The sequence below is a fragment of the Elgaria multicarinata genome, chromosome 20, assembly GCF_023053635.1.
Source record: "Elgaria multicarinata webbii isolate HBS135686 ecotype San Diego chromosome 20, rElgMul1.1.pri, whole genome shotgun sequence".
NCBI lineage: Eukaryota > Metazoa > Chordata > Lepidosauria > Squamata > Anguidae > Elgaria > Elgaria multicarinata.
Genome location: NC_086190.1, coordinates 1,974,888 through 2,001,808, shown reverse-complemented (window position 1 = coordinate 2,001,808; position 26,921 = coordinate 1,974,888). Strand labels below are relative to the sequence as shown.

The 26,921-nt window shown below is 49.4% G+C and overlaps 1 protein-coding gene across 2 annotated transcripts; it reads right to left on the bottom strand.

The window, feature by feature from the left end:
• Positions 1 to 3,405: 3,405 nt before the first annotated feature.
• Positions 3,406 to 26,567, bottom strand: NOL9 (nucleolar protein 9). 2 transcript variants are annotated; one of them, XM_063145200.1, is made up of 12 exons: positions 26,215 to 26,567; positions 24,349 to 24,571; positions 22,215 to 22,342; positions 19,992 to 20,130; positions 19,540 to 19,636; positions 18,761 to 18,858; positions 18,355 to 18,516; positions 15,944 to 16,235; positions 11,460 to 11,571; positions 10,865 to 11,042; positions 8,577 to 8,710; positions 3,406 to 3,692 (listed from the first exon to the last, which is right to left on the bottom strand). In XM_063145200.1, exons 1-12 carry the CDS (start codon positions 26,512 to 26,514, stop codon positions 3,576 to 3,578), a joined length of 1,980 nt encoding a protein of 659 aa, XP_063001270.1. In that variant the 5' UTR covers positions 26,515 to 26,567; the 3' UTR covers positions 3,406 to 3,575. The 2 variants fall into 2 exon arrangements, with proteins under 2 accessions (XP_063001270.1, XP_063001271.1); XM_063145201.1 differs by lacking the exons at positions 18,761 to 18,858; positions 19,540 to 19,636.
• Between the last annotated feature and the right edge of the window lie 354 nt (positions 26,568 to 26,921).

Here is a 26,921-nt window from a genome sequence, read left to right as displayed (position 1 = left end):
GGATCATCCCCTTGCCTTGCGCGGAGCTGAAGTCCCGGCAGAGAGGCGCCCGTCCCGGCAGCCGAAGAAGTCAGGGTACCATGAATGAAGGGTGACGTGGGGGAGGAATCCAAGCATGGAGCAGGCTCAGGCTACACACCAAGACCCCTTCAAGGAACGCGGTCCAGAAGCATGGCTCCAGTTCTTCCGCTCCGACGGTAGACTGAAACGCGTCTGCTTGGCCTCGGAACGCATGCACCCTTTTCCAGATCCGAGCTTCCTCTAGGCGTTGTATATTTTAGCACCGGCTTCCTGAGGTTCTCCGTTGCGTGTGCCTTCCCGCCTCTCCGCTAGCCCTGGCTCGCAGTCTGGGCCTTCCCCTTCCCTGGCAAATGGCCACCTGCTTTCCGCTAGGCTAATGCAGCGAGCCGCCAAGCCAGCTTGCCGGGCAGGTGAAGCCGCTGGAAGCACGGCAACTCCAGTTCCACTCTCCTTCCAGCTTGCCTCCTTTATATTTTCCTAGGAAGGCTGTTCCCCGCACCCACCCTGCACACACAAAAAACAGCCAGTGGAGTTTAGAAAAACTCGCGCTACAGGCCACTGAGCATCACGGCGGCAGCGGGATCGGTTGCTACAGCAACCGGCTACTCGGACCAACTAGGGAAGCATCCCTGCACCCCTGGCTCCATCTTCTCTTCCCCTCCCCCCCCCCCCCGGCTCACATTTCAGATTAAAGATGGATTCAGCTCGTTCCACGAGCAGAAGAGGTCTTTTGCCTCTGGACATTTCTCACCCCCTCCCCCAGTTTTTAAAACTTAAATCGTCTCAGGCCCTGACGTTTCCACGCGATTCGCTCCCCGCCTGCTGCCTCTTTGCTGCACAGATGGCCTCCATATTTATTCTAGCCACTGTTCAGGGTGGATTGTCAGCCAATGCTTTTCCTGCCCTGCCAGACTCGGCCATATGGGGAGAATTAAGAAGAGATTAAGTTGAAGTTTTAACTCTTTCTACTGCAGCAGCACGACGTCGCCAGGCCTGGGCCAGAGCGAGCACCCCGCTCGACAGGCGTCTCCTGACACCGGGCGCCCTGCTCCGATTTGGTCAAGTCCAACTTTCCCATCTAGACTGCTCTCCCGACGCCACGAAAGAGTTAAGAAGGAAACAGATCAAAGCATTTCCGAGACCTCTCTGGACTACTTGGGAGTTGCTCTGAGGCAGCTGCTCATAGGCCTGAACTCCGTAAGAGAAGCCGTCTCTGGCCAAGGGAGAACTCCGTACGCCAGGAGCACAGAAGTCACCCGAGAGCCGTTCCGCACATTACGTGTTCAACAGGAACCGCAGCCAACTCCTGGCTCCATGACCACCAGACCTGCATGAACCAAAACGACGGTGGGTCTCGTGGCACCTTCAATTGCAGCATGAAATTTTGTGCATCGGAGTTCCCACGATCAGATGCATGACGTAGCCCTGGTCCATAAAAGCAGTTGCCACGATAACTGATTTTAAAGGTGCTCTAGGACATCGATTGCGTGGAGTTGGGTTGTGGAGTGGATTACGCTGGGCACCAGGAGGACCTGGGTTCAGCCCCTCTCAAGGCATGTAACTCTGCCCTCCCCTCCAAATCCTCACCGCAGTCCTATGAGATACGTTTGGGATGAGAAATTGGGCCAGGCACAAGGTCACAAACGTATCTCATAGGGCTGCGGTGAGGATTTGGAGGGGAGGGCAGAATTATACGCACTGGAGAGGGGCAGCAACACAGTCATGGGGGCGGGGGGTGAGCTTTTTAGGCCTGTGGAGACGCCGGCAGTTTGATAAACTGCTCTGGGCAGTTCCCACCGCAGCAGAGGAAAGCATTGGCCTGCAGCTGCTGAGCCCCATATATGGGGCAGAGGCATCCGTAGGAAAAGAAGACGGGAGCAGGGAGAGGCCCCCATTGTACTTTGAAGTGTTCCCATGGCTAGTAAGAACGATTTTTTTAAAATAATGGGAGCGGTTAGGGCACCTTCATGGACACCAGGAAAGCCGTTCGAGGGTGCGCTGGTGGTGCCACATTGCTTACCCCTGCAGAAAGTGATGCGGTTGGCTGTTTTGCACCTTCCATTTCAAGGTGCAGTTAGATGATAACGTATTAAGAACTCAGAGTCGCTCACTTGCACTGATTTACTCTAGGAAGGTTTCGGGACCAACCCTCCAAGTCTTCCAAATGCTGAACAGCAGTGAAGAATTACCGCGACCCGAGACGGGCGCCTTGCATACGAGCCGACAGATGCTGCCCTCGAAGCTCAAGGCGCCCCCCAAAACCGCACCCATAATGGCCGCCAGCCAAGGCCACAGGTGCGCGTTAGAGTGGACTGAAGGGACGCTCGTTGCCTCAAAATTTCCCAGCTGGGCACCAATGCAGACGCAAGCACACTTCCGTATCGGCATCCAGAATACGAAAATGGCAAGCTTCAAAACCGTGGGGATTGAGAGATGCCGGATCAGGAAGCTTCAACAGGCACATTCACGGCAACCACATTTTGAGAGCGGACGGCGTATTAAGCCGTTTGATTAAGTGGGTTTGTACCAGACGCGCTTCCCTAGCCAGAAAGGGGAAAAGCCGAAATGAGGTCTGTAATCATTAAACTTCAAGGAGCAGAGATAAAAGCAGCTACAGACGAGGCCAAGAAAAAGCAGGGCTGATAAGATCTGAATCTCTCTGCTGCCGCGTGGGCTCAGGGTCAAGAGGGCCGCTGGCCTGGCCCAAAAGCACGGTTTTAATGGAAACCATGTTATGATTTAATGCTGCAAATCACCCAGAGACCTTTGGCTATTGGGCGGTATAGAAATGCAATTAATTAATTAAGCTTAGCGCACTTGGATCTTCTCCAGTGCACGCACAGTCCCCTATGCCAGTGGAGTGGTCACAGCAGCTTCGTGGCCCAATATATCTGGGGGAGGCTGACCTACAGCATTTTCAGAAGCCAGGTGGCCTTTGCCAAGACTTAGCTCCTTTTCAAACAGCTCTTAAGCATTGCTGGCTGGGGAATGCTGGGAGTTGTAGGACTTTTTTCTGTCTAGACATGCATAGAATTGTAGGACTTTTTTCTGTCTAGACATGCATAGGTTTGTAGGACTTTTTTCTGTCTAGACATGCATAGAATAGTGCCCTATGTTGCTTCTGCCTATAAAAAGGAAATCTAGGTGCCCTTGCAGGCAAGCAGGAACCAAAAGCCATTTTTGTTTTAAAGCCAGATTTCTCCTCACTCGTCCTAAACTGGATTTCACAGAAAGAGAGGAAGAGCCCGTATCGAAACGGCTGCAGACTCAAAAGTCCATCTGATGTGCAAGGCTGAGTGCGACGAAGCAGCAATGCTGCTCTGCTTACACGCGAAGGCCACGCTCCTGCACCAAAGGACTCGAAAGGATCCGTCACCAAGAGAGTATATGACAAATATTTAATTTTAAAGTCAGAAAGAAAAGATGCAAATATAACGAAGACACGGCGGTGGATCAGCGTTGCGCTAACAGTGCAGCTGATGGAAGGTCCACCAAGATCAGGTCCGATCCTCAGAACTGAACCAGTCCCTGCCGGCGAGGGTCTAAAACAGGGCTCAGGGCCGCTTGTGTTCTCTCCTCTTGAGATGCTTTTTCATCTTCAACTTCCCAGCGCCTGAAATGTCGTAGTTATACTCCGACGTGACGTAAGGTATCTCTCCTTCAATCCCCACCTGGGGAGAAAGGAAAAAAGGGAGCCCACCAAATGACTCACTGTGATATTTTTTTAAAAAAAGCAATCATAGGTCAACAAAGGAAATGGGACAGAGCGAATATTGCATGAAACGACCACCACGGGTTGCTTAAACTGCGGGACGTGGTGACTGTGTGGGGAGCAAGCGAGTTAAACTATGGAATTCGCTACCACAAGAAACGGTGAGGACCACCGACAAGGATGGCTTTAAAGGCGGGTTGGATGAATTACTGGAGGATAAAGCTATCAACTCACTGCTAGTGCTGATGGCTCTGTGCCATCTCCAGAATCAAGTGTGGCGTGCCTCTGCACACCGGTTGCTGAGGAACACAAGCGGAAGGAAAGTTGGGGGGAGCGTTGCCCTCTCGTCCTGCCTGTGGGCCTCAGGTTGGTTGGTGGGGGCACAGAATACCTAACTAAACAGGTGTTTTTTCACATCTGGCCCGGCTCTCCTTGTGTTAGGCAGCCTTCCTCAACCTGGGGCGCTCCAGATGTGTTGGACTACAACTCCCAGAATGCCCCAGCCAGCTGGGGCATTCTGGGAGATGCAGTCCAACACATCTGGAGCGCCCCAGGTTGAGGAAGGCTGTGTTAGAGGATGGTGTGTGTGCGTGAGAGAGAGAGAGAGAGAGAGAGAGAGAAATGCAGGTTGCTTACCTGTAACTGTAGCTCTTCGAGTGGTCATCTATGCATTCACACATATGGGCTTTGTGCCTGCGCAGAGACCAGACCGGAACCTTCTGTAGCTGAGTGGAACGTTTTTGGCGGGAACCCCTCCCCCACGCTACGGCGCACGTCCATGGGGTTCCCGCCCTTACCTCAGTTTACAGGAGTCCGACATTGTGCCCCCATAAACATGAGTGTAATTTCAATAAAGTACATTCCACGTATAACTGTGTCATTTGTAAGTCTCACACCACCAAGTGGGGATGGTGGGTGGGTTGTGTGAATGCATAGATGACCACTCGAAGAACTACAGTTACAGGTAAGCAACCTGCATTTCTTCTTCGTGGTCTCTATGCATCACACATATGGGCGAGTAGCAAGCTGACATATCTTTGGAGGTGGGTTGGTGCATCATCTGAAGATCTCCGAGAGCACTGTCCTTCCAAACGAGCAGTCGTGCCTAGCACGGGTGTCCAAACTGTAGTGCCTAACAAACGTGGATGGAGTGGACCACGTTGCAGCTCTACAGACTTCTGTCAAGGGAACACCTCTGCTGAAGGCAACAGATGTTGCGACAGCTCTGGTAGAATGAGCTGTCACAGGTTTCATAAGCTCTAGTTTAGAGATAGAGTAAGCAAGTTCAATTGTCTCTACAATCCAGCGTGACAGTTGCTGGCATGAAACAGGGAGTCCCTTATACGGCTCACCATAACAAATAAACAATTGCTTTGTTTTCCTAAAACTCTCTGTCCTAGCCTTGTAAAAGGCAAGAGCTCTCCTTACATCAAGTGTATGTAAAGAAAACTCAACAGGTGTTGTTGGATTCGGAAAGAAAGCTGGTAGAGTGATATATTGGGACAGATGAAAGGTTAACACTACCTGAGGCAAGAAGGCAGGGTCTGTGCGTAACACAACCTTATCTTAGTGAAAGATAGTGTAAGGAGCATCTATCCTGAGAGCTCTAAGCTCACTTGCATGTCTAGCAGAAGTGATGGCTACTAAAAAGACAGTCTTGAATGTTAGAAGCCTAAGGTCAGATAAGGCCATGGGCTCGAAGGGCTTCTTTGTCAATGCCTGTAACACCACTGATAAGCTCCATGGTGGAACGATACTCTTTACTGTCGGTATCATATTTTTAAGCCCCTTTAAAAATTTCCTCGATGTTGGATGTACAAAAGGTGTAAAACCATCCATGCCTCGATGAAAAGACGTAATAGCCGCTAAGTGAACTCTGATGGAAGTGAGTTCGAGTCCCTGCTGATAAAGTGCCAATAGGTATTTGAGAATCAATGACAAAGGGCAAGATTCAGGTGCTTGATCGTTTTCCAAGGCAAAAGTTTGAAATCTCTGCCACTTTACCGCGTAAGATTTTCTCGTTGAAGGCTTTAGTGATGCCAACAATATATGGTCTACAATAAAATCCTTAGTACGAGAGGAGGAATGGATGATATTCTCCATGCCATCATCTTGAGGGTCGACAGGTTTGCGTGTCGAACCCTGCCCTGGTGTCGAGACAACAGTGTCGGTATCGGCGGGAGTCTGATGTAATTCCCGTCCGACAGTCGAAGGGCGTGGGAGAACCACGTCTGTCGAGGCCACCACGGTGTGATAAGGATGCAGTCCGACCTGTCCGACTGGATTTTGGCCAGCACCTTCGTCAACAGTGGAAACAGAGGAAAGATGTAAAGAAGATTTCCTTTCCAGGTTCTGGTGAAAGCATCTCCTAGCGAGTGCTTTCCTCTTCCTGCTCTGCTGCAGAACCTGGAACAAGCTGCGTTTTCTTCGGTAGCGAAGACATCGACAGCAGGGAGGCCCCAATACCGAAAGAGAACGTCTCTTACTTCGGTATCGAGCTCCCATTCGTGGTCGACGTGGAAAGACCTGCTGAGGGCGTCCGTGATGATGTTTTCCTTGCCTGCTACATGGATCACCGTCAGGTGAGTATTTCTCTTTATGCACCAGTTCCAAATCCTGAGTGCCGATCGATTCAGAGGATGAGACCTTGTCCCACCTTGTCTGTTGATGTACGCCACTACCGTGGTGTTGTCCATCGCGATCAGGACGTTTCGGCCCTCGATCATTTGTGAAAAAGTTTTTATTGCATTCTCCACCGCTAGCAGTTCTAGGTGGTTGATGCATCCGTCGTGATCGTTACCGAAGGAGTTTCTTGCTGGAAGGGAACTCCTTCTAGGAGCGTCAACATCGAAAACCACCATTTCAGAGATGCCCTTACTTGCGTCGGGATCGACAGGTAAGTTCGCCGGGCATCGTGTCGAAGATTGAAAGTTCTTAAAAACCAGGCCTGCAATATTCTCATTCTGAGTCTTGCAAACCTGATGACTGCAGTTGTAGCTGCCATCAAGCCTAATTTTTTTTTTTTAGATAGAATAGAAGAAAAGATGTTAAGAAGTGAGAAATAAGCGAAAAGAGGAAAGATTTGAAGTAAAAAAGGATTTTAAAGAGAAAACGCTAAGAGGTTTGGTTCTATGGTCTAAGCACAATGGCGGACGACGAAGAACTGAGGTAAGGGCGGGAACCCCATGCACGTGTGCGGTAGCGTGGGGGGAGGGGTTCCCGCCAAAAACGTTCCACTCAGCTATAGAAGGTTCCGGTCTGGTCTCTGCGCAGGCGCAAAGCCCATATGTGTGATGCATAGAGACCACGAAGAAGAAGGCGGGTCCTTTGTCTGCCTGAGAAGGGTGGGCGGTGCCTGCCCAAAGTAACCCTGCCTACCGCCCACGTGTGGCCTTCAACATCCTGGCTGAAAGTGGTTCTCCATCCCTGGGCTATTTATTTATGGCATTTTTATACCGCCCAAGAGCTGAAGCTGCCTGGGCTACAGTTTCTTTGCCCCCCCCCACAGGATTAGCCCCCCTACGGACAGCTTGCAGCCAATATTTGCCCCTTGGCTGTTTATTTATTTATTATTATTTATTACATTTTTATACCGCCCAATAGCCAAAGCTCTCTGGGCGTTTCACAAAAATTAAAACCATAATAAAACAACCAACAGGTTAAAAACACAAATACAAAATACAGTATGAAAAGCACAACCGGGATAAAACCACGCAGCAAAATTAATATCAGATTAAAATAGAGTTAGAACAGTAAAATTTAACTTTAAGTTAAAATTAAGTGTTAAAATACTGAGAGAATAAAAAGGTCTTCACCTGGCGAATAAAGGCATATAATGTAGGCGCCAGGCAGACCTCTCTGGGGAGCTCATTCCACAACCGGGGTGCCACAGCGGAGAAAGCACTCCTCCTAGTAGCCACCTGCCTCACTTCCTTTGGCAGGGGCTCACGGAGAAGGGCCCCTGTGGATGATCTTAAGGTCCAGGGAGGTACAGATGGGAGGAGGCGTTCCTTCAAATAACCTGGCCCCAAACCATTTAGGGCTTTGAATGTCAATACCAGCACTTTGAATCTGGCCTGGACGTGGATTGGCAGCCAATGAAGTTGTAAAATGACTGGTGTGATGTGATCTCGCTGGCCAGTCTCTGTTCATAAACAGGCTGCCCTGTTTTGTACCAGCGGAAGTTTCTGGACCGTTTTCAAAGGCAGCCCCACGTATAACGCATTGCAGTAATCCAAACGAGAGGTTATCAGAGCATGGATCACTGTTCTCTATGAAGCCTGAAGTGCCCTCCCCCCAGCTCCCCACTGATGAGCCAACACGCGGGGGGGGGGGGGGGGATGGGGAACAGCAGACAATAGTCTGTATCAGGGATTGCTGAGAGGTGAACTTAACCCCCGCACCTCACCCCAGTGATTCTGATTCAGATTGTGGGGGGGAGGTTTTAAACTCCCCTTCCCGATCTCAGCTGGCAGGAAAGGGAGCTTGAAATCTCTCCATCCCTGCGCATGGAGGCATGGGTGAGACCATGCATGTGCACGCATCCGCATGTGCTTGTGCGTGCACGCTTGAGCCCCCGATCCAGCACTGCACGCGACCCTTAAGGCCCAAAGAGGAGCAGCTGCCCACAGGCTGCTCAGGCCTCATGAAAACAGAGACAACGGCACACCCCACACGGTGCATCATTCAGGCCAACTGTAACACCAGAGCGTAGAGGTGTTGGCCACCCCCACCCCCACCCCCACTCCCACCCCCACCCCATGGCTGCAGTTGTGCTGGTCTGAAAATAAAGACGCCCGTCCCCTCGTTATTTCCAGCACCTCCACACCCCAATTAGCCTTACTTGGCTGAGGAAGATGCAATTAGGAATGGGAATATTTCCAATAAGTAAACAATTCACTAGCCGTAAGTTCTCCGGAGCGACTGGAGTCAAAATGTAGTAAAGCCTTTTGTCCATGTCCACGCCCCGGACAATGCCTGCAAAAAAAAAAGGGGGAGGGACATATAAAGCATCAGCCTTGAGTTTTCCTGAGCCAATTAGCCAAGTGGCACTTTAAGGACATTTTAGCAGAGTTTGTGATTATATGTACTGTACCCTTAGGGCAAAGAAGAAAACATGACAAGAGCGTGGGACAATACAGTCAGATATTCATAGAATCACAGAATAGCAGAGTTGGAAGGGGCCTACAAGGCCATCGAGTCCAACCGCCTGCTCAATGCAGGAATCCACCCTAAAGTATCCCTGACAGATGGTTGTCCAGCTGCCTCTTGAAGGCCTCTAGTGTGGGAGAGCCCACCACCGCACCAAGAAACTGATTCCATTGTCGTACTGCTCAGGATGTTTTTCCTGATGTCCAGCTGGAATCTGGCTTCCTTTAACTTGAGCCCGTTATTCCGTGTCCTGCACTCTGGGAGGATCGAGAAGAGATCCTGGCCCTCCTCTGTGTGACAACCTTTTAAGTATTTGAAGAGTGCTATCATGTCTCCCCTCAATCTTCTCTTCTCCAGGGTAAACATGCCCAGTTCTTTCAGTCTCTCTTCATAGGGCTTTGTTTCCAGACCCCTGATCATCCTGGTTGCCCTCTTCTGAACACGCTCCAGCTTGTCTGCGTCCTTCTTGAATTGTGGAGCCCAGAACTGGACGCAATACTCTAGATGAGGCCTAACCAGGGCCAAATAGAGAGGAACCAGGACCTCATGTGATTTGGAAGCTATACTTGGAAGCTTCCAATTTACCTGCTACTCTTGCTTTTTACAGTTTATTTTTATTTTATATTGTAATTTTGTTTTCAAATGGTGTAACCTGCCCTGAGCAATACACAGTTTCAGGATAAACGTTTTTGAAAATGCCCCAGTCTTTGGAGCACCGTTTGAAAGACCACCGGAGCCCGAAGGCGACAGCAGTGGCCCGTCCACGGAGCCTGGGAAGAGAGGGACCTGCCTTGACCATCCAGCCCAGGGCTGCCCATTCTGACTTGCAGAGGCTCTTCCACTTCACCAGCTCCCTGACCCTTTTAAACTGAAGACCTGGGAACTCCTGCCTGCACAACTTGCGCTTCATTGCTGAGTTAGTGCCTTTCCCTTGACTAGGTCCATAGACCTAAGATGTGCTGAGAGTTGGCTGGCAAATTCAACGGAAGCTAAGAAACACAAGTCAATGTGCATCATGCGAAGAGGAACCCAGAGCTACATCGCCACAATCCCCTGGAGCGATGGAAGTGCAGTTCATGGCGATCTTTGCTTCGAAGCCTTCAACGCGGAGAGCGCAGCCTTTCCCAATAACCCCCTGAGGAAGAGATACTCGCTGAAGGGGGCGGGGGGGGGGGGAACACAGAGATCCAAAGGAGGTCCTGTGCCAGCGGCCGAAGATCCATGCAATCCCATCTGCGGGCCAGAACCCCACAGACAGGGGCTCGCCATTGTACTTGCCCACTTGCTGCGGGCAAGAGCCCTTCCTCTTCTCTAGAGCCTGGAGAAAGGCTGGTGCTCTCCCTCTCTTCTCGATCCTCCCAGAGTGCAGGACACAGAATAATGGGCTCAAGTGACAGGAAGCCAGATTCCGGCTGGACATCAGGAAAAACTTCCCGACCGTTAGAGCAGTACGACAATGGAACCCATGACCTAGAGAGGTGGTGGGCTCTCCCACACTCGAGGCCTTCAAGAGGCAGCTGGACAGCCGTCTGTCAGGGATGCCTTAAGGTGGATTCCTGCACTGAGCGGGGGGTTGGACTCCATGGCCTCGTAGGCTCCTTCCAGCTCTACTATTCTATGATTCTATGTCACACTGTGAGGCCCTGTTGATTTCTAAACCTCTCCAAGGCTCAGTTCAACGGGGACAAGACATGACCCCTCCCTGCTCATTGGCACAGAAGGCAAGAACCAGCCTCTGCAGTAGTGCCGTCCCTTGCAACGCCTCCAATGCTCCATACGACACCACAGACCAATGAGGACTGGACTACTGAGGCTGGTCAAAGTCTACGGAACCCCTTGCCACTGACTTTCCTTCCTCCGAACTGCTCCTAGCTCAAAAGGCGTGCATCCACGCTGCAGTGGGCTGCTCTTTGTTTTACGTAAGAAATACGGATCTAGGAAGAAGCGGAAAGACGTCACGGCACACGCAAAGCCACTTACCAAAGCCCAGGCAATCGCAGATGGGCGTCTGCGTCAACAAGACTGGCCCGCCGCTCTTACGGGGGATTTCGTCCGGCACCTGGCAGAGGGCCACCCAGCTGGCATTGGCAGAGTACAAGACGTGGGCAGGAGCTACATCGGCATGGATCACCCTGAGGGCGACAGCACTGAAGGGTACCTGGGAAACCAACGCAAGAGCGGTCAGCGGGCTTCATTTCAGGGATCCGTCTTAGCACAACAGCCAAGAACGGGATCTCTGCCTGCTTCTGGCAGTAAACCTTTGGCTGTGGGGGTGCAGGAGAGCTCAGCCCCAGAGCAAGGCACCGGGCTCAATCCCTGCCATCGCCAATTCTACAAGTTCAAAAGGATTTTGGGTAGGAGGACTGGGAAAGACCTTCGCTTGAGCCCTCGGGGAGCAGATGCCAATACCGGAGGGCCTGATGGACCCACAGCCTGAGCCTACAAGGCAGTTCCATGAGACGCCCTGGAATTCTTGGCTCAGGTAAGCCCTGAGGTGCCGTTGCTTCCTGACTGATGCAACAAGCCTCCCTTACTGCGACCCACCCCTGAGACTGTCCCCAGGCACAACGTTTACCTGGTAGGGGGCCAGGCTGTGTAGAGGAAGCACCGGATCCGTGTCTGGGGGCTGCAACTGGCTCAAGTACCCCAAGACCGCCATGTCCCGGAGGATGCTGCTGTGGGTTCGCCTAGGGGGCCAAAGGAGAGAGGTCTCAGGGACCGGCTGGGGAGAACCCTTATCAAATTTGCAGATGAAACAAAATTGTCAAATTTGCAGATGACACAAAATTGGGAGGGATAGCTAATACCCTGGAAGACAGAAACAAACTTCAAAGTGATCTTGATAGGCTGGAGTGCTGGGCTGAAAACAACAGGATGGAATTTAATAGGGATAAATGCCAAGTTCTACATTTAGGAAATAGAAGCCAAATGCACAGTTACAAGATGGGGGATACTTGGCTCAGCAATACTACAAATGAGAAGGATCTTGGAATTGTTGTAGATCACAAGCTGAATAGGAGCCAACAGTGCGATATGGCTGCAAGAAAGGCCAATGCTATTTTGGGCTGCATTAATAGAAGTATAGCTTCCAAATCATATGAGGTGCTGGTTCCTCTCTATTCGGCCCTGGTTAGGCTTCATCTAGAGTATTGCGTCCAGTTCTGGGCTCCACAATTCAAGAAGGACGCTGAACAAGCTGGAGCATGTTCAGAGGAGGGCAACCAGGATGATCTGGAAAGCCCTATGAAGAGAGACTGAAAGAACTGGGCATGTTTAGCCTGGAAAAGAGAGGATTGAGGGGAGACATGATAGCAGTCTTTAAATACTTAAAAAGTTGTCACACAGAGGAGGGCCAAGATCTCTTCTCGATTTATTTATTTATTACATTTTTATACTGCCCAATAGCCGAAGCTCTCTGGGCAGTTCACAAAACTCGATCCTCCCAGAGTGCAGGACACGGAATAACGGGCTCAAGTTAAAGGAAGCCAGATTCCAGCTGGACATCAGGAAAAACTTCCTGACTGTTAGACCAGTACGACAATGGAACCAGTTACCTAGGGAGGTGGTGGCCTCTCCCACACTAGAGGCCTTCAAGAGGCAGCTGGGCAACCATCTGTCAGGGATGCTTTAGGGTGGATTCCTGCATTGAGCAGGGGGTTGGACTCGATGGCCTTGTAGGTCCCTTCCAACTCTGCTATTCTATGATTCTATGATTCTATAAAAGCATGTGCTCTACCTGGCCTGACCCTGAGCGCACACGGAGGCCCAGCGCACTCGGAAGGCCTCCTGAGTCGCAGAGACAGTCAGACATGCTCCCGACTTGCAAAGAGTCACTTCCCTGGCCTCTGTGGCAACAAGCAAGCACCGGAAACATTTGCAAATTGCCGGCTTCAAATGGCTCATCTGCCCCAAATTACTAGTGTAAGTATGTGTTAGCAGGCAGGCTACTAAGACATTGTGTGGGCTAGTGACTTTGGGGGTTTTATTTGCAAGGCCATGTTCTTGTTCTTCATCGTCATCACCACCACCTTGTGGTCCAGCACTTAAACCTCTGTGTCAAGGAAGCCACAAGGGCCCGCTGCCTTCCCCACAGTGCCAAAGCAAAGATAAATTCCAGAGCCACGTGGGAGGAGACCGTGGCGTGGCTGAGTCACAGGGTCCTCTGACTGGCATTTGGGCCCGCTTCGACATCAATGAAGTCATGGGAACGCCACTGTCAGCTGCCTCCTTCCCACACCGCTGAGATAATGTTGGGTGGGCCCTAAAGCCAGCCATGGGTCGAAGGGGGGCAGGCAGCTTTCAGTGGCTCAGCCTGGCCAAACACCTCATGGAATTCAGTATCAACACTTGTATTTTTCTTTCAAAAAAATACTCTTGGATGTTTTGCAAGTTTCAGTGAATCCATTATCTAAGTTTCAAAGTTTTACTTTTAGAATGGATGTCTGGCCCTTGGTTTTGACTACTGTGAAGAACTAGAACTAGCAAGATATTTTAATTCTGTGCATGAATTAAAACAAACTCAAAACAGAAGATATTAAACAGAAATATTTGTTCTTTCTGAAGAGGCTTTTTGGGTCACAGGCCTGTCTTCTCTAGTTTAAGTTATGCTGTAAACACGGAGTCCATTGATGGAGAAGATGACGATGATACCCTGGTGAGATTAAATAAAATAAATAAGTTGAACTCAGCAAATTGCTGAAGAGGTTGTCAAAAAAAAGGAACGTATTTACATATGTGGTGGGAATGTGAATTTGTACAAAAATTGTGGAAAATGGTGTTTAATGAGATAAAAGAAATTTTAGGAATGGAGATTGAAGAGACACCTATAGTGGCATTGTTATCATTATATGGAGAATTAAATTGTAGCAAAGAGACAAAAGAATTGATAACGAATTTGTTAACTGCAGCAAGGTTAATGATATCTAGGAATTTGAAGGTTCAAGAAGATTATCATATAGAACAGCCTTCCTCAACCTGGGGCGCTCCAGATGTGTTGGACTACAACTCCCAGAATGCCCCAGCAGCTGGGGCATTCTGGGAGATGCAGTCCAACACATCTGGAGCGCCCCAGGTTGAGGAAGACTGATATAGAAGATTGGTATAAAGAGATATGGGATATTGCTATTAATGACAAATTAACATGTAATATAAAAGTTAGACGAGGAATGATAAAAACAAATGATTTTGAGGGAATATGGAAACAGTTCCTAGAATTTGTCTTATCTAAGGGGAGTGGGAAAGCACCTCCAGAAGAAACAATGAGATTTTGGAAACAGGAATAAGATCCCCAGGTGGTAGGGGGGGGTGCACTTTTATGTTAAGTATGATTATGTTAAAAGAATAAATTAGAATATATATCAAATGTTATCTAACAATTTATGTATTATTATTATTATTATTATTATTATTATTATTATTATTTATTTATATAGCACCATCAGTGTACATGGTGCTGTACAGAGTAAAACAGTAAATAGCAAGATCCTGCCGCATAGGCTTACAATCTAATAAAATCATAGTAAAACAATAAGGAGGGGAAGAGAATGCAAACAGGTACAGGGTAGGGTAAGCAGGCACAGGGTAGGGAAAAACTAACAGTAGAAAGTAACAGTAGAAGTCTGCACAACATCAAGTTTTAAAAGCTTTAGGAAAAAGAAAAGTTTTTAGTTGAGCTTTAAAAGCTGCGGTTGAACTTGTAGTTCTCAAATGTTCTGGAAGAGTGTTCCAGGCGTAAGGGGCAGCAGAAGAGAATGGACGAAGCCGAGCAAGGGAAGTAGAGGCCCTTGGGCAGGCGAGAAACATGGCATCAGAGGAGCGAAGAGCACGAGCGGGGCAATAGTGTGAGATGAGAGAGGAGAGATAGGAAGGAGCTAGACCGTGAAAAGCTTTGAAGGTTAACAGGAGAAGTTTATATTGGATTCTGAAGTGAATTGGAAGCCAATGAAGAGATTTCAGAAGCGGAGTAACATGGTCAGAGCGGCGAGCCAAGAAGATGATCTTTGCGGCAGAGTGGTGAACAGAAACCAACGGACTGATGTGAGAAGAAGGAAGGCCAGAGAGAAGAAGGTTGCATTATGTAGTAATGTTTTTATTGTATTGATGTATGTTGAAGTATTAAATAAAAAAAATTTTAAAAAAAGATGACGATGATTTCTATTCAAGGTATCAGAAACAGAATGCAAAACTATCTCCCTCTGCAGTGCTTCTAACTGGCACTCTGAGCCGGGGGTTCACAGCTGGAGGCCCCTGAGCCTGACTTGTGAAGGTGTGTGTAGGACTTGCTGGCCGTCCGCTAAGGCCAGTGGGGAGAAAGAACCAAACCTGCTGTCCTAACACCTCTCAGCCACCCGACTGAAACACTTAGCGGCCGCCCAGGGCCCCACACCCATTAAATTATTATTTTAAACCACACGTGCGTCTCCACTTTCTGTTTCATTCAAAGCAGCTAACAAAACGCATACAAATCCAGATCAAATACCACAGAAAACCGAATCGTAATACAAGTAGTTAAATGAGCAGAGAAGAATCCAAAACAAAAACAGCGCCAGCAAAATAAGCGAGGAGCATGTACCAACGTTCAAACCGTCTCCCTACGCTCCAAATGCTCTCGGGGGGGGGAAAGGGCCTCGGCCGGAGGGGAAGGGGCTTGTCTTACTGGGAGCCCTTCTGAGAGGAAAAGAGGGAACAGAACGCTTTGAGCAAAACCACCCAGCCAACAGGCCTTCATATAGAGCCAGGGGGATCCAAAGCTTAGACCCTGCGGTGGCTGCTAGGAAATCCAGGGAATGGATGCAGGCTTTGGAGCAGGATGGCAGAGGCTGCAAGAACACAAGTAGCCGATACCATTTTAAATAAATAAAAAAAAATTTCCCCGATGGAGCGACAGCGATCCATGCAAAATTGACACTACCAGACAGACAAGAAGGAATGCAGGATAGAGATGAAGGGCTCCTGGTGAGCAGTGACAAGGAGATGTGGCGCACAGGCGGTGCAAGCGAGGCTTTCGGCATTTCAGTCCTCCTGTTCTCGCCCCGCCCCGCTCCAGGACCCGATGCTTACCCGTTGCCAGAACCCCCAGCTCCTGGGAACTTTGGCTGGACACGCAACAACTTAGGCCCAGGATGCAGTGGCTGGAAGTCCCCCTGGCTCCGGCCCTGCTCCAAGTCCTCCGCCTCGCTCGTCAGGCTCCTGGCTTTGGGGGGCGCTTTGCCTCTCGTATGCAGCCCAGCAGTGCCATGGAGATACTCGGAGGAAAGCAAAGGCATCTCCTTGCAGTCTTCAGCGCTGATCTGAACGACGTGGCTGGGGGCCAGCAGCCGAATGAGGTCAATCAGAAGGAGCAACCCGGCACCTGTGAGCCAGGGGGAGGAAACAAGAGGGCCGACTTTGAAGAGGGCAGGAATGAGGCCTGTGGGCAACTCCATGCAAGGACGCATCATCCCCGTGCTCCGGATTCCACCTTGCATGTCGCGCAAGCGTGTAACGTTCGAGCCTCCACAGTGGCTGTAGCAGGAGGAGAGAAAAGGTGCCAGAGAGCACCGGAGCACCACAAATCTGCCCCCGGCCACTCGGTAGCTTATACAGCCACTTCTCTGGCTTTGGAGATTTCAGCACCCACCAACCCCTTGTCTGAACGCTCACCGGCGTATTACCCTTATCTAATTTCATAGCCCATAACAACTAGAACCTTGCTCTTTAAAAGACAAGAAAAGAAAGCAAGACTGTTATTGCCGAGAAGCTGAACAAACATCGCATTCTGCACTCCCGTGGAACTGCAGCGCACACGCTGCTCTGGCGCTAGCCAGCCATCCGTCCGTTCATTTATTCCATTTCTCTACTGCTCAATAGCAAAAGCTCTCTGGGCAGTTTACAGATATTAAAATCCTAAAAATGCAATATGGCAACATAAAATAAACCCATTAACATTCCAAAACATAAAAACACATTTAAAGAATCAACCTTAAAAATCCCAGGACCTATTCAAAAACCTTATCATGTGCGACCAAATGCCTGGGAGCTGAGGAAATTCTTAACCTGGCACCGAAAAGGGGACAATGTTGGCACCAGGCGGACCTCGCTGGGGAGAGCGTTCCACCCCCTAAGAAGGCCCTCCGCCTTGTTGCCATCTTCTGAAGCACCCTCGGGGGAGGGCCTCATATGGGCAGGTTCATACCAGGAGAGGAGCTCCATGACATATTGCAGTCCTGAGCCTTGTAAGGCTTCATAGGTCAAAAACCACCACCTTGAGTTCAGTTCAGACACATACAGGCAGCCAATGCAGGCAGGATCGCATTGGTGTTATCTGCTCAGACCTTCTACTCCCCGCTGTCAATCCAGTTGCCACGTTTTGCATAAGTTGCAGCATCCGAACAGTCTTCTAGAGAAGCCCCATATAGATGGCACTGCAGTAGTCTAACCTGGATATGACCCGAGCAGACTACTGAAGCGAGGCTCTCCCTCTCCAGATAAGGGCAGAGCTGGGCCACCAACAAAAGGTGGTGAAAGGCTCTCTGGGGCCCTGAGGCCACACGAGCCTCAAGTAACGATGATGGCTGAGGCAGAACCCATGTAATAGTTCCTTTTCCCCCACTCTCACTTCCTACTCCTTTCCATCTACCGTTCCTTGCCAAAAATACCGGGTGTTCTATGGAAATCTGAAACTCGGGGCCAGAATTATGTGAATATGCTTAATTGACATACACACTTCTCTTATCAGTTAGGCAGAGTCAGCTTCAAATTCCCTCTCTCTCACTTCACACAAGCCCAGGAAATTGCACATTCTGCAATTCTACACAAGCACCGAAAAATACTTAAGTTTGGTATTGCTTGTTTTGTTCATGAGCAAAACCTCCGCTTTCATTTCAAGCCTCTTTCTAGCCTCTCTGTACACCTGTGCTATTTCTGCAGCCTTCTCTCAAATTTAGAGACGTCTCCAGTGCCAGAAATCGGGGCACAGGATCAAGGCTTTAGCATCAAGTATAGCTTAAGAGCGCTAGAAGCAGAGTAAGTCCAGTAAAAGAAGCAAGAGATTCACAAAGTTGCAGAATTTACACAGGCTGAAGAATTCTGCTTTCGTTGGTGTAGAATTTGGATTGTTCCGTGACTCCGAAAGTCCCTGAAACGCTCTTTTCCTTCGCTTAGATTAGCTACCCAGGCAGCTGGGAGACAGCATTGGAAATGCTGGGAGCACAACACCTGCACACGTTTAAAGCTCCTTTAGCCAGAGAGCTCAGGTAAAGCCTGGAGAGACACCTCAGCAATTCTACCACACTGAGCCAACCACATCACTGCAGTCCAAACAAAGGCAGAGAATCTCTCGCCAACCTCTGAGAAAGGCAAGGGGGGTTAGCCAGCCCCATTTTTCCAGCCTCTGGGGCTAATCTAATATGCCATCCTTGTGTTCAATATTAGCGAGCCACAGAACACAACTCCCTCTCTGTGGAAAAAGCACCGGCTTCCGGGAACCATACCTTGCACCCATCCCATCGTGTTGACAACCAGAGGAACATCTCTCTCGTAGGCGCTGAACACGTACTTCAGCGTGTCGATGTACCTTTCGGTATCCTGTTCGCAGCTGGTTTCCCCAAAGTATGCCATTTTGCGGGGTCTACGTTGGTGAGTAAATGGGGGACCTATATATATATAAAAAAATTCAGGCCAGATGGAACTATGAGTATTAGAAGGACTTGCCCTGAAAAAGTATTGGGGGCAAAATACTTTGCTTTCAGCCCCATCCACCCAAAGTAACTGGCTTTCCTCCATGGACTCCACCCCAAATAACAAAGCAGATGATCCTCCCACACCGAGGATCAGGACGCACAGAATAGGTGACCAAACATTTCCCACCCTTCAGCAAACGCCTTCGAAAGCACCTACCTAGAAGCGGTTCTGTCACATTAATTAGGGAAACGCACCCAGGGGGTGTGAATTCAGGCTGCCCCAGATCACACTCCAAGAATTCAATGCAGGGAAGGCTGCAATTCAAACAAGAAAAGGGGGGGGGAGTGTTATGAGGATGCCTTAATTTGCCATCATAAGAAAACCCAATCGCAAGCTAAAGCAAAGTTTGATTTCCTGGAGCAAAGATCTGGGCTTCCGCCTCTGTCAGCAACCAGGATGCTTCATCAGCAGAAAGTGCCATGCGGAAGCTCAGTCGCTCTCCTGTCTTTTAACAGCAGGTATGCGTTTATGCAGCCATCACTAACAGGAAAAGTACAGAAAGAAAACTTGTCTCCTGAGGAATCAGAACAGAGCGCCGTTCCCATCTCAACGTGGCTGGGTCTCATCTCTATGTTCCTATGCCCTTGCCCTAACCTCTTGATGTACGACACGGTTTGTGATATCCTCCAAAAGATGTCAATTAATGGAAGCACTGAAGGCGAGAATTCAAACCGTTCAACTAAGCTTATTTATTAACATCGTAATCAAACACTTTCAAGAGATAAGTTCATTTTAAGTAGTAAAGCTGCAAAACCAAAAAGGCAGGCAGATTTCAGAGAGCCGTGAGCCGATGCTGGAGAGAGGAAACGGCACCCACACCCCCTTGGCCCCAGGGAAAAGAGGGCAGGAGTCAAAAGGAAGGGAATAGGTCATCTCAAGCAACCCCAGCGGGCACGGCTTGTTGTGAATCTCCCAGGCCAGAGGAACTCACTCACCGGTTCAGCAAAAGATTAATCAGGTATCTGTTAAAAGTTGACTTGCCAACACTTTTGGGGCCACAGACTAAGATGACGGGGCAACCTTCATCCTCCTCTGGAAAGTGAACACAAAGGGTTTATCCCTGCAAAATTACAGTTACTGACGATCCCAACATGATTCTTACAGGAAGCAAACACTTAGGTGTGCAGACACAGGCAAGCAATCGGTGTGGCGACATAAAACCTTGGAGGCTGGCACAACCGCATCGCCTTCACTATCAAAGACAGGCACGTCAAAAACATACACACCCACACCCAGGCTCAGAGAAAAGCGCTTAACCCAGGTCCTTCTCTGTGGACACGGCCCCAGTGGCATCACTTCTACCATTCAGGCCTCCAGACGCACGTTTTGCTACATTTGGGCTTCCCCTCCACTTCGCAACAGCTCGCACTTGTTTCAAGCTACTCACCCTGGCAGGCTTCGACGAGCTCCTCAATGGCTGAAAGCAAACTTTCCGATAGAAGGAGGCCGTTCCCTGGATCCAGCCTCCCGATGCCGGTGGAAGCCAGCACGGCATCTTCTGGGGTGAAGCAGGGAACCTTTTGTCTCTAGAGATGAAAAAGAATTTCTCTAAAATAGGGGCAACGTAGCGGCAGATGCAAAGGGAAGAGGCTGGGCTGCAGTTTTGACAGTAGTAGCAGCTGCCTCGTGCAAAGCAATCCAGTTGTAGAGCCTTTCCGTCAAGGGTTCAGAAGCTCTTTCTTCCCAATTATCTCCTCTCTTGGGCAGATGGAACACAGACCCCTTGGAAAGCCTCAACGGATGGAGACCGCCTATGGAGAAATGCTTTCCTCAAGGAAATCAGGGTCAGGCCTCAAACAGTTTTACAGGCTAGTACTCGTGCCTGGAACCGTACTTCAAAGCAAACGAGCAAACAAGATTAAAGAAAGATGAGAATAAGAAAAGGTATTAAGAACCTCCATGGTCAGAGGCAGCAGCGTTCCTCTGAATATCAACAGCTGGGCTACTGCAGCCTCAAACGTAAGCCCTCGCCCGCTAGCTAAGGATGGAAAGGAATTCCACCCAGGGGAACATGTGGGCTGCTTCCCTCCTCTGGGCTGCCAGAAGAGGAAAGCCCTCTCCTTCGCACGCATGACAGAAATACAGAGGTGCAAAACGGTTCAGGCTAGTAAAAATGCTTCTGAATGCTGGAAACTTTTGTGGGGTTATATACAAGGCTTCACGCCCTGTTCGTGGACTTCCCAAAGGCATCTTTCCAACCACGCTGGGAAAAAGCAAGCGACATGGGGCAGAAAAAAATCCATTTATGCCAATTGCAAATAAAATATTAGACCAACTTGGCTGTTGCAAAGTTGTAGTTCATATTTTTCAGGTGATTATCCCTAGTAGCAAGTATGTGAGAGGACACGTTTATATATAAGACTGTTAACCCTCACAAGGCAGCTAACTACATTATAAAACCACAAGCACACAAATCACAATTAAACACACACACAGCAGTAGCAGCAGCACCTAACTATTTTAAGGCACCCAACGCAGGCTGGAACAAGTGTGTCGTTACAGTTTTTTAAAAGCCGGCAGTGATGAAGCAGTATGGTTCTCCCTGGAGGGAAAGAGTTCCAAAAGTTTGGTGCCACCACTGAGAAAGCCCTTTTTATTCTCCCAGCATTTTAACAGTCTATAAATAAATTTTAACTCGGTGTTTTAAGTTTGTAATTTTGCATTGCTGCTGTTTTTATCTGGTTGAGCTTTTATATTGTATTTTATATTATGGTTTTATACTGTTGTTTTATACTTTGAATGGTTTTAATTTTTGTGAACCGCCCAGAGAGCTCCGGCTATTGGGTGGTATAGAAATGCAATAAATAAATAAATAAATAAATAAATGCTGATTTCAATGCTTGGGCAGGCTCACACAGGTGCAGGCAGCCCTTCAGGTAACCTGGCCTCAAACCATTTAGGGGCCCAAAACCACCACCTTGAATTAGCCCTGGAAACTTACAGGCAGCCAACGTACAGAACAAGAGTAATACTGTCTCTGTGTGAAATGAAACAAAGAGGTAGTAACCACAAAGGTCACTACCTCAGTGGAAGAGAGAGCTGAACTCAGCTGAAACGGATGAGGGATTGTCAGAATCTCACGCACAGTTCTTTCTGTTGTTAAGATTTATTAGCGTTTCAACAGTTTTCAATAGCTTTGTTTTTTTTCTTAAATGTAAACAAGGGAAGTATTGTTTTCAAATTTTTACAAGCATTCCAATAAGCATCCAGATAAAATCATATTTATATCACATTAAGTGAGCTTTACTTCCCCCTGCTCAAATATTTAACGTTAAATACTTATGAAGTGGGACAATTTTTAAAAAACTTTTTAAAAAAGTTTTTCTTTTACTAAACACCAGTAAAATAAACATGATGAATTCAACTGCTCTCTAGGACATCAGAAAATATTTCTAATGCAAACTGATATTTTCCCTGTGATATTTCCCTCCTTGCATGTTTAATCAACGTGCTTCCAGGAATAGTTCAGTTGAAAATTCTACAACTAATTTGAACAGAAGCTGAATATTGATCAACATTCAGCATTAGCCATTCCACAACCACCTGGAAACAGTTTTTTCGTCTTAAAGTCACCTAAGTCTGAAGCATCAAGAAGGCAGTTTAAACTCACTTTTGCTCTGAAAATATGGGAGAGACTTGGGTGGCTGAGAATGAACCTCGTCTCAGGTGTATCCAGATGTTCCAACAAAACTATGGAACACTGGGGGACAAAGGTTTTCATCAGTTTGCATCTTGCTTCTGAAAAAACAAAGGATAAAGCCAGGAGTCATAAATCAAGTCAAAAAGGGATCAAATTTATTTATTTATTGCATTTGTATACCGCCCCATAGCCGAAGCTCTCTGAGCGGTTCACATAAGATTAAAACACAAAAACAGTATACAAAAATTAAAAACCACAAACACATGTGAAATGCATATACATTTGAAACCACTATAACATTTTTTATTTTATTTTTACAAACTATGAGCCAAAATATACAAGCCTCTTGATCAGTCCTCCAGAGTCACTGGCTAGGGACAGAACATGGACTCAGGCAGGTCCTCCCCGATCCTAGAAACACTCACATTCCTGCCTGAACCTCCCCTGAAGACCGCAGGCAAGCATTCAACCCCCTCCATACACACTTAGTGGTATTCACACAATTATCCGTCTCAACTTGCTGCCTTCCAGAGGTGCAGAACTGCAGTTCCCATCATGCTGGCAGGGGATGATATTAGTTGCAGTCCAACAGGTGGTGGACATTCAGTTACCCAAGGGTCAGGCTTTTTCAGCAAAGTTTGGAACCTTCTTGCAGAAGATGTTAAGGAGGCACCAACCCCGGCTGTGGAATGAGCTCCCTAAGGAGGTTCGCTTGGCACCTACATTATATGCTTTTACACGCCAGGTGAAAACCTTTTTATTCTCCCAGAATTTTAAGTCTATAAATAAATTTTAACTCGGTGTTTTAAATTCGTAATTTTGCATTGCTGCTGTTTTTATCTGGTTGAGCTTTTATATTGTATTCTATAGTATGGTTTTATACTGTTGTTTTATACTTTGAGTTTTTAATTTTTGTGAACCGCCCAGAGAGCTCCGGCTATTGGGCGGTATAGAAATGTAATAAATAAATAAATAAATTACTGAGAAGACTTTCACAAAGTTAGGACTTGATTATCCTGTGGATGCTTTGCAGTATAGGATATTTAATGCAAGTCATTTTTTTTTAAAAAAAATGGATTTGTGTAAATGTTGTGCTTCTTTTAGAATAAACTGACTTCAGCTTGTGGAAAAGAGATAGGAAAATGTTTCAGTAATTAAGTATAAAACCACCCTGGAAGTAGGTTAGGCTGAGAGACAGCAATGAGCCCCAGGACACCTAGCAGGGCTTCACGGCTGACGCAGGGGATTCGAATGCAAGACTCCACCGTCCAGTTCCAGCCACTACACCACACTGGTTCTTGCTTCACTCATCGCTGCAAAGCACATCCCTTATGGAAGTCCCATCAAATGCAGTTTTTGCAAAGCTCATTTTCCACTATGACCCAGTTGTCAGATCATAGTAATGCAGCTTTTTGAAAAACAAAATCTGGGTTAATGTGAATGAGAAAGCGTGCTGGTGGCCCAATTGCTCCCACTGTGAGTAGGAGTGGATAAATAATCCATGGTTTCGTACTGGGTTCCAAATCTGGCTTGTTGGGATAGAGACAAGCCAAAGTTCCTGGATCAGATGTCACTGCCAACAATCCAGTCAAAGAGGATCCCTGGGTTGTTTAGCCACTCCTACTCGCAGTAGGAGCGTTCGAGGCACATTAGCTAACACACTCACTCATTCATGACAACCCAGGATTTAAACCCTGGGTTGTTGTTATGTGCAAACCAGGTCTATATAAATTTACCAGCTGTTAAGCATTAGTGGCCCTATAATGCTCACGTCTGTGAGTAGCCTACACCCAATGGACCCATGTTAACGCCAGATAACCCATCCTTTTTGTCTGGATGGAAGAATTAGAAGAGCAAAACGCCAGAGCTCCAGCAAAGGGCTACAGGCCAAGGACAGCCCAACGTTCAACGTTCTCTGTTCTTCTCACACACATACACATGGAAAGCGCTTCAAGGGATTGGTGTGGCCCTACAGATACACACAGACAGCCACCAAACCCTCCCCTTTTCCACAAGCCACACATTATGTCCCTCTCCACACACACCTCAGCACTCTCCCACAAAGGCAGGACTTCCTGTGCAGCCAACTCCAATGCCTACTTACCTTGGGGTACGAGGTGCGCTCGGAGGACAGACCTGGCCCCTGCTTTCATCTCCTTCTCAGATTTTTCCGGCTCCTTATCGGCTGTTGCCTCAATGGTGAGGGCACAGTGGGAGTGGGGGGAAAAGAGGTTGTAGGGGGGCTGATCTGGAACAATGGTGAAGCCAAACACCCGCACAGAGCCATACAAGCACGTCAAGGAACACTTGCCAGTGAATGCCAAGGTCTGCGGAGGCAAAAGAGAAGCCAGATTGCTGTGTGTGAGAATGCTGCAAAAGGCTGCCATCGTCACAGTTAGCTGGAGAACCCGATCTCTCATGAGGGCTCGTCATTCAAGGGCACCTCAAAAAACAACCCCCAGCTATTCAGACGTCACCCGCCTGGAGCCTTCGCATCCGCTTCCTCCACCCCAAGCTCATCTGAAGAACCCAAACAGCAATCTGGGAACCCACGAAGCCCCAACAGCCGGCTTGTTCTTCAATCCCTCCTTTGAAAGGGTAGCAGGCGTGATTTGGACTGAGCGCTGTCATTCATGCCTCAAAGCCACACTGATCCTTCTGCAGTCGACACAGAACAGCCCTTGAAGGCTTCAGCTAATAGAAAACGCAGCAGCCTCCCTCCTGGGAGGAGAGCGTTAACAGACTATCACACCATTGCCCTGGTTTGCACATAATGCTAAGCCGTGGTTTATTTAACCCAGGGTTTGTCTGGCAGAAAACCCCTGGGTTGTTTGTTTCCCTCCTGTTTCACCTGCCCCCTCCCTGTATCCCAAACGCCTTTGCAGTGCTGGCATATAGAGTAGGGCTGTGCGCAGACACACACACCCCCGATCCGCTTCGTGGCCCAATCTGTAAAATCCAGATCGGGCCTAATCCTCTTCGCGCTGTTCCGCCCGTCCACCGCTCTGCTCCGCGGAGCGAGATCCGGCTTCGCCGCCATTGCCTCATGGACGGTGGCGGCGGTGGCAGGTAAGCTACCCACCCCCACCCCCTTACCTGTGTCCGTCGTCACGGGCTTCAATTGAGGCCACAGCTTGAAGCCGGGCCTCAATTGAAACCCGCGCCGGATGCAGGTAAGCCTTCCTCCTCCCTGCCCCCTTCCCTGGCTCCATCGCCGCAAGGACTGCGGCAGCGGCAGCAGATAAGTCCCCCTCCCCCCCCCCACTTACCTGCGTCCAGACCTCCAGATTGAAGCGATCCTCTTCGCCTCACTCCGCAGCCCCCCCCCTCTCTTTTCCGGAGGCGAATCAGGCCACCTTGCTCTTGCTTCTCCGAACCGAAGAGAAGCGGAGCTCAGCCCTAATGCAGAGCGGCTAGGTTTCTTGGACTGCACTTGCCCGCCGCCTCTGTGGCCTGGCAGAACAACCCACGAACAACCCATGGTTCGGGATTCACGTCTAACGGCAACTCACAGGCTGAGTTCGGGCGACATGCGAATCAACGGTTGTTCCCCATTCTGTTCCCATTAAGCGCCCCCCCCCCCCCCCGGTCAATTAGCGCATCGTTCAAACTCAGCCAGTTTAAACCAAGGGTGGGGAGAAAGCAGCTCTCCAGGTGTTTTGGACTTCAGCATTCCTGACAGTCACTTGTTTTGCTTCTGGAGTACCTGGGGCGCTCCAGATGTGTTGGACTGCATTCTGGGAGTTGTAGTCCAACACATCTGGAGCACCTCAGGTTGAGGAAGGCTGTTCTGGAGTGTTGTAGACGGGTAAATAAACAAACAAGCAGAAACTCCCAGGAGCCCCTGTGCCACCATGGCCAATGGCCAGGAATGCTGGGAGTCGGAAACATCTGGAGAGTTACTTCCGGCCCGCCCACCCACCTCGATTTGCATAGCCCCGCCCTCGATTTGCATAGCCCCGCCCCTCACCTGGCCCTGAGGCAAAAGCAGGACGGCGCGGCCTTCTTTGGCCTCGGCGGCCGCCAACACCCCCCTGCCCGGCTCTTCGGCCTCGGCCGCCGCCGCCCCCTTCTCCGGCTCGGGCGGCGCGACCATCCCGGCGGCCACGAAGGAGGCGGCGAAGTCCCGCCAGGCGTCCCCGCCGCCGCCGGCCTCCCGCTTGTCCCGCGCTCCGCCCAGGGCCGGGAGCGGAGGCCGGGCCAGAGGGGCCAGCTTGCTCCGCGCCGCTGCCGCCCTTCGGCGGAGCCGCAAGCGACGGTGGTTGGCCATAGCAGGCAGCGCCTCGTCTCCACAGCGACGGCAGCAGGCCCGGCCCGGCCTGGCCGTCCTCTCGCGAGAGTCGACGCGCAGATCTCGCGCCAAAGGAGGCCCGGAGCATAGAGAGGGAGGAGGGTAGAGCGGCGCCTGAGCTTCCGGCTCGCCGTGACGTATGAAGGCCTCGCAGAGATAGGAAAAAGCAAGAGCGGGCTAGTCCCTTTGCAGAGTTCAAAAAAAAAAGGAGGGGGGAGCGATGAAAATGCCCATGAACATAATCAAGGTCAGCCGCCCTCTATTGGGTTGCGACAGTGTGGTGTAGTGGTTAGAGGGTCGGACTGGGAGTTGGGAGATCTGGGTTCAAATCCCTGCCCCGCCATGGGAATTGACTGGGTGACTTGGGGCCACTCACGGACTCTCAG